The 12518-nt window shown below is 43.4% G+C and overlaps 1 protein-coding gene across 6 annotated transcripts in view; it reads right to left on the reverse strand.

Annotated features, from left to right (window-relative positions):
- The window catches only part of ST7 (suppression of tumorigenicity 7), a 155820-nt gene that overhangs the window by 95734 nt on the left and 47568 nt on the right, over positions 1-12518 (reverse strand). The window contains exon 1 of one of the 6 annotated variants that reach the window (XM_069802084.1): positions 11286-11319. The exons of 3 other annotated variants lie outside the window; for them this stretch is intronic. In XM_069802084.1, the coding sequence (XP_069658185.1) occupies positions 11286-11304 (19 nt within the window). In that variant the 5' untranslated portion in view covers positions 11305-11319. Of the gene's footprint in view, positions 1-6894; positions 7280-11285; positions 11320-12518 lie in introns of those variants that run through there. 2 more of the 6 variants (XM_069802082.1, XM_069802085.1) reach the window with 2 other exon arrangements.

The following is a 12518-nucleotide window of genomic DNA, read 5'->3' on the forward strand; positions in this document are numbered from 1 at the left end:
GTTTAGTCCATACAGGGTTGAGAGAAAAGAACTTGTTTTGGATCAGGGGGAAATAAACGATGAAGGAATCTAGAAGTGTCATTATATTAATACACAACTTTGAATACCTACGGGGAAGGCACAGGCAGCAGCTGCGCTCAGTGTCTCCCCTTCTCCCTGTGCTGAGTATAATTATAGACAGCAGCAACAGATGTTGCCAGCAAGCTTAAAAAGGAGGAAAGGAAGTGGTGGGAATAGAAATGCAGGGGCATATAGAAAAAAACAACAGGAGGAACACCTGAAAACGCAGTGGCTTTCTCTCCCCCAAAGACAGACCCGTGGCAGCAGTGTGTATCTCCCACTGCAGTTAAACAGATGGTTGCAAAGGCTGTAACGGTACAAAGATCACAAAATATCCCGCAAAGCCATAGAAGGAAGGAAACCAGTAGCATTGCTTAATAGTCTGCTTATTTTACAGTCAAGTGGATTGCCAAGCAACTAAGCTATAACAAGTCCCATATTTAGGGGAAGAAATGTTTGTCTTCTGTCTGTCCCTGCTTGCAAATGGCAAGTGGAGGGCATTTCTAAGCCAGATAATTCGAGTACAGCATGTTCCCCGAGCCCTGAGCCCGTGCTGCTGAGCAGCCGGTGTTAATCACGGCAACAGTTGACACGCGTGCCTTGCCAGAGTCCAAGTTTATCATCATCATTGTGACTTTCACTCTCTACTGCTCAAAGCAAAACAAAGCAAAACCCCGAAAATCCCTGCACTTAGTCAGGAATCTGAGATTCCCACATTACTTAACATGACCAGCTCTCTTTAGGATTACATAAATGATGACAAAAAGAGCTTGATTTGGTTGTCTAAGCACGTGCATCCAAAGCTGTTTGAGATGCACAGGGTAGCTGATACACTGGCACAAGGCACAGGCAGCAGACCCCCAGGGACCAACAGCTGGAGGCCGGGTGAAATATGTCCTAGGGCATCTGAAATGGCTCTAGATGCCTCATTTAGGCAACTGATCTGAGCCCCAAACGACCCCTTCATGTCTCGCCTTCTTCAGCTGCATCACCCACCAATAAAAATGGGTTAGTATTGCTATTAAAAAGCACCTATATAAAAGTACAAATATATACAGTGTGTACATTTGGGAGCACATCTTAAATCACTCACAAAGACTAAAGATGAAGTATTCCTTCTGAATACAAGCAGATATTGAAGACTCTTGCCCAAGAGAATAATTTTGTAAACACAGTGCTCAAGCCTGAGAAAGATGTGGTTAGGGCAAATGTCAGAAGATGCTAAAGGATCACACTTCAAGACTCCAGGTAGCCAGGTCCCTACTCCAAAGCATCCTGCTGCTGGAGAACGACAATGCAGCAACAAAACAAGCCTATAGGTTGTATAAGTAAGTGGGGCAAAATGAGCCCAGCCTGGGCCATCGACACCCAACAACATTATTTCAAGGGTAAATCTAGCTGGTCAGCCTCAGCGCTACTGGCCCACAGCAGAAGATGTAATAATCTGAATGCTTTGATAGACATTTGTTATCTCATTAGTGGCTTTTCAGGAAGCACCTAACTACCTTTATTCAGAAGATACGTCTTTTTCCCTGGCTCAGCTCTCTGACATCGATGTTTTCCAAGATTCTGCCTAACGGTAATAGAATAAAACTTAAGGTGCGATGAAAAACTATAATCTAAGTGTACAAGTAGTAGCTCAACTTAGACTGATATCACATTAATGCCCAGCTGCAATATTAAGGAATGAAAAAGAATTATTAAAAAGTAATGATTTAAAACAATCAGCCAATTTTGAAACTGATTCTTTTTGTGATTTGTTGTTTTACCTCAAATACTAGGATCAAACCTATGATAAAACCACTGTTTTCCTTCAATCTGAAATGATACCAAGAACCGAAGTAGAATTCAGCAATGGAAACATCCCCTGGCTGATCAGCACTAAAATTTGATTGGAATATGACTAAAATGTCTTTGCTTGGGAAATGACTGCATTTAAAGTCGCTGTTTTCAGTTCCAAATTTACCACATTTCATAGCCTTGACTCAGTTCCTCTCTTTATATCCTAACACTAGAGCTGACAACAGAAACCCCCAAACCCACAACTGGCAGCTAGCCTTTTCCCTGAAGGAGGATGTAAAGTAAAAAGGTAACATACAGCTTCTTTCTTACATAAAAGCTGTATGTAATAATATTGTATGCATATGTAAAATGTTTATTACATACAATAAGAGCACATGCATGTGCTCTTATTCTTTTATCCTGCCACAAACACAGCTAGAGAACACAAAAATAGGGGTATAAATAACTACAACACAAAATTCTGCCATTGCTTTAAGCAAGCACTGCTCTGCAAGCATGGCAGCTACCTTCCACTCACCACAGGCACTTGCTGCTAAACAACTCTTAAAACTTGCCCAAAGCAGATGGAATTAGTGACTGGAATTGGAAGCAGCATTGCGTTGTGCAGAGATGTATTGGGGTGAAAGTGCTTCAGCTGTGAAGCTGTAGCTGAAGAGTCAAATTCTCTTCCTTACCTGTTAAAGACGACCCTTATCAGTCCACTCAGAGACCAGAAAGTCCCACTGAGCAGAAAACCTAACTACCTAACAGGACGTGATGAAAAGTCTCCTCTCAAAATTAGGTGCTTAAAAAACTAATCCACCAAACAATTTCTGAGAAAATGTCATGAACTGTAACTACACAAACCAGAGTGGCCACAGCAAGGGCTGGAGCCTGAAGACCAGCCAGCTGCGTTTGCAGCGGACAAAATGACTAAGTCTGGTGTCTGAGGTGCACTGTGCATCTCGCTGAGCCTGACCAGCTAAACCACATGCAGTACTGGGAGTCAGTCACTAGCAACAAATAAAGAAGCGACAGGTTCAAGATAAAAATACGATAGACTGTTCCAAGCCAAATAACTGAAGGCCATGTCATAGATAACAATAACTATTTTCTCCAGATGTCTGTTTGCTTCCCTTCTCCAGAAGGACAGGCTTGTTTTCGTCTTACTTATCCTTCTTACCATTTCAGGGATTCTATCAAAAAAGAGTAAGTCTTTTAGCTTTAGAACAGATTTACATCCACTTTCAAAATACTCAATGCCTATATGTAAATTGAAAATACATACGTATCTTTTGGCTACCCATACTTTGGACACTTTGACTTGTTCATGCCAGAGACCTAGCTAAGCCCTCTCTGTAGCACACCCAGCTCTCTAAACCTGGTCTGCTCACCACAGACTGAGAAATGGCCTTTTTTAGATTTACTGAATTAATTCAGTGCACCTTTTTATGCTCAGGCAACCTATCCGGCATGCTGTACAGGCTGTAACAGAAAGGAGAGCATGCGCTTTTTACAGCTGAGGACAGCAAAGACTAAGCTTCCAGGGAGAACCTGAAACACTGACTGTTGGAAGTGATCATACAGCACATGAAACAGTGGCATGTTTGGCAATTTTCTCCACTGTCACCTCTAGAGTTCTGAAAAACAGGGAGGAAAACTGAGGTAGCGCTTCCAGTAAGTTCCCAATACACATTCTGAAAATACGAGTTTTTTCAGAGTAAAGGGAAAACTATCCAGCAGGAAAATCTCTGCGGGGCCATACTGGTGATGCTGAATGGGTGAATAGGCCTATGCTCAGAAATCCAAGTTCCAAACAAAAGTGCCTGCAGAGCAGCTGGAAGCTGCAGGAGATCTCATCAATAAGCAGAGACTTTCAGTTACTTTCTCTGAACTACAAGATGCTAGATGTAAAGCAGCAATGGATTGAAAGGGATCTTACAGTAGATGCAGCTGAAAGGAGGGGAGGCATCACTAAGGAGGGCATAAATGCATGTGCTGTACTCACTTGTTCATTAGAGAAAGAGAAGGGGAAAAAAGATGCAAATTAAATGGAAATGCCTCATTTTCACAGGAGCTGAAAATAGCACGGCAGCCCATGGGAAGGCACAGCTGGTACTCAGGCTTATTGCTACCATCAAGGCTGAATGGCTAGCGGGATTAGGAGCAAGCCAGGCTCAAACAAAACAGCATCAGGCGGTTTCTCCTCTCCCCCGCTCCCACCCCACCCCGGTTCTGCTCTTTCCTGCGAACTACACCGTTAACTCACATCCCACTATTAATTCAGCTTCAAACGGCAGGCTGCACTGATCTGTGTACAAGATTACAGCTTGGGCTCCTGCCCGTTTTGTTACAGCACAGATTGCTTCCCGCATTGAAGAGGGAACCATCTGGGAGGAAGAGCAAATGCTCGGCTACTTAATTGGTGCTTTCAGTAAAACAGACTACAGTCAGGATTGACAGACCTAGAGAAAAATCACAAAAGCAGCCATTGGAAAGTGAGGGAAGGAGAAAGGACCCTGCCTCCACTCCAAACTCTGAAAAGATTCGGAAATAAAGTAGGATTTGTGTCAACACCCTCAACCCTGGATCACCTTGGTCGTCACAGCTTAGCCACCCCAGCCCTAGAGACATTGCCCTATTTTCCCACCCCCCCCAAGCCGCAGCGGGGGACTGGCTCCACGGACATGATAAACTCTTGTTCACTCAGCAGTCAAGGACTGCATGGTGACATTTAGTATAACAAATTATCTACCATCCACTTTCTCATCTAGAATCACTTCAACAGCATTTCCAGCATTTTCCACCATTTCCATTTTACATCTTAAGGATATGTCTTGATTTCTTCATAGGAATGGCAGCAGGTCTTCTTTAAGGAAGAAGGGTGGGCAGGATTAAGCATTCCACCACCAAACCTGTTCACATCTGCCCCTCCTACTGCTTCTCTCATCCTCCCCGCTCTCTTACACATACATACTCTGGGTGCCTATTCGGCATATGAGATTTTAACTCCCACACTTTCCAAATTCTCCACAATTCGAGAATTTACTATTCCAGGATCTTCCATGTTGCAGACTTCCTTCTCTCTTCTAGCTCATCACACCTCCTCAATTTTCTTGTTGCTCAAGAATGAAGACGATCTGACCTTCTCCTTCTGGTTTCCAACTGTTCTTCTCCTTGAGTTTATTTCAGTCTCTGCAGATCAGCCATCTAGCCCATACTTGATTTTGCAACAGCTTGCAAAATACATTTTGTGCTCGATACCTCTTTTTGTCAGAATCTCAAAAGTTTTAAAATCACCTCAAGTTTAGTATTTAGATCCAGAACAGAACATAAAACGGTAGGCTGTTTGGTGTAAAGACTAACTTTTATACCACCTTGGACAACGGCTTAAGTGCTGAACTATTACAGATAACACCCTCATAAATTTAAGAAGGCCCTTCTCCCCTCGTGCTCTCAGAGTTGTTCACGCTCTGCTGCTATGGATCAATAGACATGTCTCTAGGTCTTCCCACAAGCAAGCGTCTCAGGGAAGCATGGCCATATCTATGGGTCAGGCAATTAACACTACCTAGTATCCATTTCCTTGGCATCCCCCAAATATATATCATCAGCTTTGCAGAAACATCACCAAAGGCCCGACTGCATGGCAGCAAGATCAAAGAAAACAAAGTTATTCATTTGTTATGCTTAGAAACTGTACTTCATCTTTGGCAGATGTGAACTTCAAACCCTTTATCAAAGGTCATTCATGCTTGTTAAGAAACCTGAGAGCACAGCAAACAAGGTGATATTTCATTCTGAGTTTCTGAAAACTACAAGAAACGTTATGAAAGACATTAAAAACAAAAACAATAAACCATGTTGACATTTTTACATGAGTATTACTTTAAAGTACTTTGACCTGCCTGTACCCACATTCTGATGCAGTATAGTTCATGGACATTCTTATTTCAGCTAAGAAAGTTTATTTCAATTAACCTTAAACCTGCACCTTGTTAACTCAATCCAGTCCTAATTGAGAATCTCTGTAGAGTTTTTTTGTACCATCTTAATTAACCTTGTTAAAAAAAAAAAAATCACATTTTTATTTAAACCTAAGTAAGGACACATACAGACAAACCTTGTAAGAGATCGTGTACTATTTCTGAGAAGAGTAATCACAGAAAAGACTGATCTCATCAATCAGCCTAAGCTCTTAAGAACACAGAACAAAGGTTTTCAACACCTATTTAGGACAAGTCTCTCACTGCTCAAAACCACCTTGACATGCTGTTCCTTAAGAAAAGGTGACCAGCTGCAAATGGCCAATACACAAACTCGATTGCAGTGACTTGTGCCATAAGACAACAGCTGTTGTTGACTTATTTTTGGACATTAGCATCCTGCTGTAGCTGGTGTGAAATCACTTACACAGAAGCAATCAGATAAAACTTGAGTCCATGAAGGCTCTGTTTTGCCTTGGGCTCATGTACAAGGCCCTGGAAAAAGCAACTTTATAAAGAAAAAAGGAAGTTACCTCTACTTTTGCTCATAGCTAGTGCTCCATTGTTCTTGTAAAGAATGAAAGCAAATGAAATGTTGGAAAATGAGGTGATTTTTTAAAATGTTCTAAAATATTTTTTGTCCTATCATGATTATCTCATTCACCAATTATTTTATAGTTTAATGTCTCAGATTGCTCTTCACAAGTTGATTTTGCTTAAATTTCATTCTGACTATATCCACTGATAACTTTTGCTACTATATGACTGGCCGTCCTCATTTTCTTCTTCAAAATTATTTAATCAGACCAGTTCTGTGAGTTTGGATGCTGGAAAGCAGAAGCACAGCCCAACAACTATGATTAGTTTAGGATTTAATAGATGTGCATCTTTCCCTTTGAAAAGTATTTCTAGACTGAGCTTCTGAAGTAAAGACAGGACTAACAGCCAGATTTTAGCCAATTCAAAAAAAAGCAACAACAAAGCAATCAGTAACCTTCAGCAGCTGATTTTCAGAGATGAAATTCCAGTTTCTGAAAGCCAACTTGGCAGCATAATCCTCCCTTACCTGTACATAAGGCAGCACACGAGTCAGCTGCAATGCAGGCTTGCCCATGCCGCCCACGATACACCTCCATCCTCTTCTGTCAGTATGTCTGCAATGCTTCTGGAGATGAGAGGGTAGTCCAATCTCCAGATATATGTAAACTTCTGGGCTCCCCACACACAGGAACAACAAGAGTTACTACCTGCCATGGGACTGAACTCCCCGGAGAGCAGCAGTAAGACCACAGCTTCGCATCAGCAGTGATATGCTATACAGGGAGACAGCTTCAGGCTCTTCCTTCACTAGGAAACAACTGCTTTAACTTCGGTCAGCTGGTCTGTTTTACAATTCTAGCAAAACCAAGGCAGTTATAGTTTTCACTCACAACAGCTGTCAAAGTAAAAAAAACAACAACAACAACAAAAAAACGCACATACTACATAAATATATAGACCAAAACTGGGAGTTTTTTTAACTCCTTTGTCCATAGTTAGATGGTTCAATGACAAAAAGACACCTCTTTCTTCCTAGTGTAAACCAAAACTGATTTGGGGTACATACAAATCAGCGAACTAAAGGAGAATAACTGGAAATGCAGACGCCGCGTATTTACTGCCAGACTGCAGGCAGCAGCTGCTGCCCGCAGCGCCTCGCTCTACAGTGACGGTGGCTGCGCTGACATTCCGGATTAGAGAGTCACATCACTTTGTTCCCTCAGGGAAGCCTCTGTTTTTAACAGGATACTCTTAAGGATGGCAAGTCCAAGCACGAGCCTTTTCTTCTTGTCTTTTTGCGCCGTTCTGTGTGCGTATTCATCTATGCTGTATTTTATGGAGGAATTAATGTGCAGACGCACAAACAAGATATAAACTAACTAGATGCCAGGCACGAAGTTGACTGAACTCCTGCAGTACAGGGCACTGGTTTTCAACCTACAGCTTCGTTCCTCTCCGACGCGCAGCCAAGACCCGCAGAGGCTCCCAGCCGTCAGCATGCACGCAGTGCCCCAGAGCGACCGCGCTCACCTCTCTCCATCCAGACGGCCGCTGCAGGCTGCGGCGCCCGCAGCAGTGCCGCCTGCTGTGGCGCGGAGGGGCATCCCAGCACGGCGAGAACCCCAGTCATGACAATACTTACACCGATGAAGGTAACCCTAGGAAAGGTCCCGTGCAAAGGCCTCTGAATGCCCGTTCCGTGCGGGACCCCTCTCTGCTGTGACAGACCACCAGCCCTTTATCCCAAGTAGGCAACTTCAATCTCTTGGTCACCGTAAGCTGTTGTATCCCCACGGGCTGGGGCAACACCCAGTAGTCCCACTATAGTGTGGCAACTGTAAATGATACTAAAGATGATGTAGTAGGGCTTATTTAACACCCTTGAGAAATCCTTCACCCGGCTGCCATCTGCCTGTGCTACCACAACGTTCCAGCTGAAGCCTCAGAAGGACATCACCAGCTGGTCAGCAGTCGCAGAGGAATCTGCCACAGAGCCGCTCTTCTGTCCTGTGACAGAGGACACCGCGTCCTCCCGTTCGATGGCCGTGCGCTAGGCCTCTCACACGTGGGTGGTTTCTTGGAGGAACGTCCACTCTTGAGCTTACAGCTCAGACCTTGCTGCTTTTTATCTGGCTGCTCATTTCCACCATTTGGAGCTTTTCTCCATCCATTTGCACAGGCAGCCTGATTATCACCCTCTTCGCTCCGTACATAATAATAACAGCTTATCTGGAGTTATCACCGTGGACCACGCAAGCAGCAGAGGACACACAGAATAGCCAGGCTGATATACGTTGCTGAGTTACAGAACAGTTTCCCCGGCTTACTTAACCCTCTAGCAGACCTTTGCCTCCACTCGCTGGCTATAAAATTTCCAGGGCTTTTTAGTTGGGACTGTTTTGGGCTCGTGCCCTTGTGGACGACAAAGCACAGCACAGGATCTTCACACACAACTTGATGTGTTTCTTCACCAGCTAATTCAACATTTCTGATCTACTGTATTCTCTTCGATAATCTAAATCAAAGTTTGAGAGTGTTTTGCAGCAGATGGATGGTTTGAGCGACTGGTTATCACCTCTATGCAAATACACTGGCAGAATTTACTGCCACTGCGACAGTCCTCGATACCTTACTAATGGCAGTAATGAATGCAGCTGACAGGAAAAAAGGTTACTGGTGCTAATATTTTCCACATTCAGCTTTTTTCCTGAATGCTAAATACACCTTTTTAGCATCTTTCAGTATTGCCAATTGTGATGCTTTTCTTTTCTTTTTTTTTTTTAATATATGACCAGCAGTATTTTCCTTGTGCTAAGTCAGTTCAGAGTCAGTGTGATTCATGTTAAGTATCAATAAGCCAGCGATTTGTGCAGTTCAGGTTCTGCCTGAGCTGCTATCTTCTTACAGCAGGTTCTCCTTTTCTTGTAGTAGAGATCTTACAAGTGGAGTCAGCTGCCATTTTCTGAGCTCCATGGAGCTGTAATATATGGCTTTCCCCTCAGAATTTCTTTTCTAGTGGTGTCCTCATCCTGCGATCCCTTACTACTTTCAAAAAATGCAGCAAACACATGAAGTGAAAAATATCTGATCTCCTTTTTGTACTCCCATGCAAGAACTTTTAAAATATGTAACTGAGTACATTTTCCCTTTGCTGCACTTGCACAATCACAACTCATCAACATCAAGATCATATCCTCTTAAAACTCCTTGATGCACCGTAAGACCGGTACTTCCACACTCAGGCAAGTACAGCAGGAAATCCAAATACACAACAGCTTTCCAAGACTCATTCCTAGCGGTAAAATGTAAGTCGGCATTTGCTGGAGTGATGACATACATGAAATCGTACCATCACTGTAGACTGCAAAATCCCTGGGCTAACGAGTGGCACGTTAAACATGAGAGGCCAAGGGAGACGGGTAATCTTTCCACTGGAATCTTCAAAATCTCCTCATGGCTTCTTAGGCTACAGACCTTTTGAGCACAAGGCACGTTCTCCCAGAGCTCATTCCCACCACTCTCTCATCCTTCTTCCCTGTTCAGTCAAACGTTTGCAATAGCTATGTAAGGGCTACACAAACGTGGAAAGTCCCCACTAGAGCTATATATTTTCTCTGAAAAGCTCACCAACTTTGTACCGTTTTCACCTTAGGCTCCTGCTTTAGGCTGAAACACTACCTCGCGTGCTTTGAGGGTCACCTCAGCATCCTTTGTTTCACTGCACCGAGGAAAGATCTTCCCAGCCACTGGATTTCTCAGAAGAGGTCAAACATATCAGACTTCAATTTCGTACAGCTGCCTTGTAGTTCCACAAGAACTTCCCTTCTACTTCCCATGTAATGATCAAAACACTTAATAAACCGTTTCCAAATGAATTCCATAGAGAGCCCTAGGAACTCCTAAAATACTTTCCATCTAATGCTGGGAAGCAATGGCACAATGCTTGGTCTACATAGAATATGGGTTCGCTTGCACTCCCGGTTTCTGAGCATCTGAACTTGATCTCTCAGCATAAGCTTCACCTTGATCAAACACAGCAAAGCCAGCCAATTTTCAACAGAGCTACACCCGATTCTGGGTAGCAAGGGTTCTTCTCTGCAGTTGTACAGCTTATTTCCCTAACATAGAGCCTCAGCATCCTATCCTTCACAATAGGGAACATAATGGCATTTCTAAGATTCTGTAATCTCTCATTATAGATAGTGACCTTCACATGAAAGGGCCTAAATGGTGATGTTACATCAGTATTTTCACCGAACAGGAAAGATACCCATTAATCTTGAAACCTGGAATACTCTGTCTCCCTGAATCCCACATGCTCTTTTTGTAGCACTTTACAGACCTTTTCCTGTTGCTTGTTGGATCAAGCAGGGTATTCTAGCCAAGATGAAAAGAGATGACTTAGATTGTTCTGCGAATAAGTTTTTTTGCTTGGCATACCCATTCATTACCCCCAAATTACGTGAAACTCTACTGCTTCTACCCCAGCTCAAATAACATGACACAGTCCTCACTGCATGTACTGCACTTCCTATCTGGGTCACACAGCCCAAAGGGACTCTAATAATCTTTCAGTTGTCCTTGGCCATAAAAATTTATCCCTATTCCTGGTCCTGTAAATTAAACTGGTCAAAGCTGAAGCTTGTTTTGATCTCATACCATTTTGCAAACATGCAGATGGACTGAGATGGTATCTTTCACTGGCTTGAACTTAGAGATTAGTCCTGCTTTGAGGGAGGAGCTGGTCCCTTCAACCTAACTTATTCTATGATTTTTTGTCTTAAATCTGAAAGATTGTCTGGCACCTTTGACCAATCACAGGCCCCTCCACTAACTATAGCTTATGCTTTTTGCTATGGCAAGGACCAACCAATTCAACAATCTGAAAAAAAAGGTTACCCTATTCACTGCACGCACCTTGAGATTTCTTCCCCATTCAAGAAGCTCCTGTGTGGACACAGCTACACGGCAGACTAGCACTGTAGCCAGTAACTTCACATCAGATCCTTGCGACCACTAGACCAATGAGACAGGAAAGGTGATCCAGGGCTGCAAGAGCCAGATCATCTAACACTGTCGAATGCGTGAGCCATCTCTCCATTCACTTTTTCTTTGTGGAGGAAGAAATGGCAAGGTGCACTTAAACTTTCCCAACGGCTGCCTGCTTGTCAACAGCTCAACATAGCGAATTCGAGCTGCCGTTGGTGCTGTCTGAGAAGGAGGGCTGAGTTTTGTCGTGGTTTAACCCCAGCCAGCAACTAAGCACCACGCAGCCGCTCACTCACTCCCCCCCCCCCCACCCAGTGGGATGGGGGAGAAAATCAGGAAAAGAAGTAAAACTCCTGGGTTGAGATAAGAACGATTTAATAGAACAGAAAAGAAGAGACTAATAATGATAATGATAACACTAATAAAATGACAACAGTAGTAATAAAAGGATTGAAATGTACAAATGATGCACAGGGCAATTGCTCACCACCCGCCGACCGACACCCAGCCAGTCCCCAAGCGGCGAATCCCTGCCCCCCACTTTCCAGTTCCTAAACTAGATGGGACGTCCCATGGTATGGAATACACTGTTGGCCAGTTTGGGTCAGGTGCCCTGGCTGGGCATGAGAAGCTGAAAAATCCTTGACTGTAGTCTAAACACTACTGAGCAACAACTGAAAACATCAGTGTTATCAACATTCTTCACATACTGAACTCAAAACATAGCACTGTACCAGCTACTAGGAAGACAGCTAACTACATCCCAGATGAAACCAGGACAAGTTTCAAGCCCCTATCCTCCTGAGCACACATACAGTCAAGCCCCTGGAGACATCACCTCAGGCATCCAACAAAGTAATACAGCCAAAGGAGTTTACCGAACCTGCAGAACCCTCTCTTATCTCATGTTTGTATTTTAAAAAAATACATTTATTTAAAAAATAACAATAATAGCACTCAGTAAATCCTCAAAATCTACTGTGAAGTAGGAGGTGAGACTACATTTTCCCTCCAAATATCTTGGAGGTTTCACTGCTGAGTTTCTCAAGGTTATTACAGCTCCTGCAATCTCAAGCCCTTTCATCATCCAGGTTTACTCTGGCATTTGACGCTGGTGTAGCCAAGCCTCTCTTTGACCTGGTTCCGCAATTTGTTCAACAA

Source organism: Haliaeetus albicilla, chromosome 14 (genome assembly GCF_947461875.1).
Source record: "Haliaeetus albicilla chromosome 14, bHalAlb1.1, whole genome shotgun sequence".
NCBI classification, from domain to species: Eukaryota; Metazoa; Chordata; class Aves; order Accipitriformes; family Accipitridae; genus Haliaeetus; species Haliaeetus albicilla.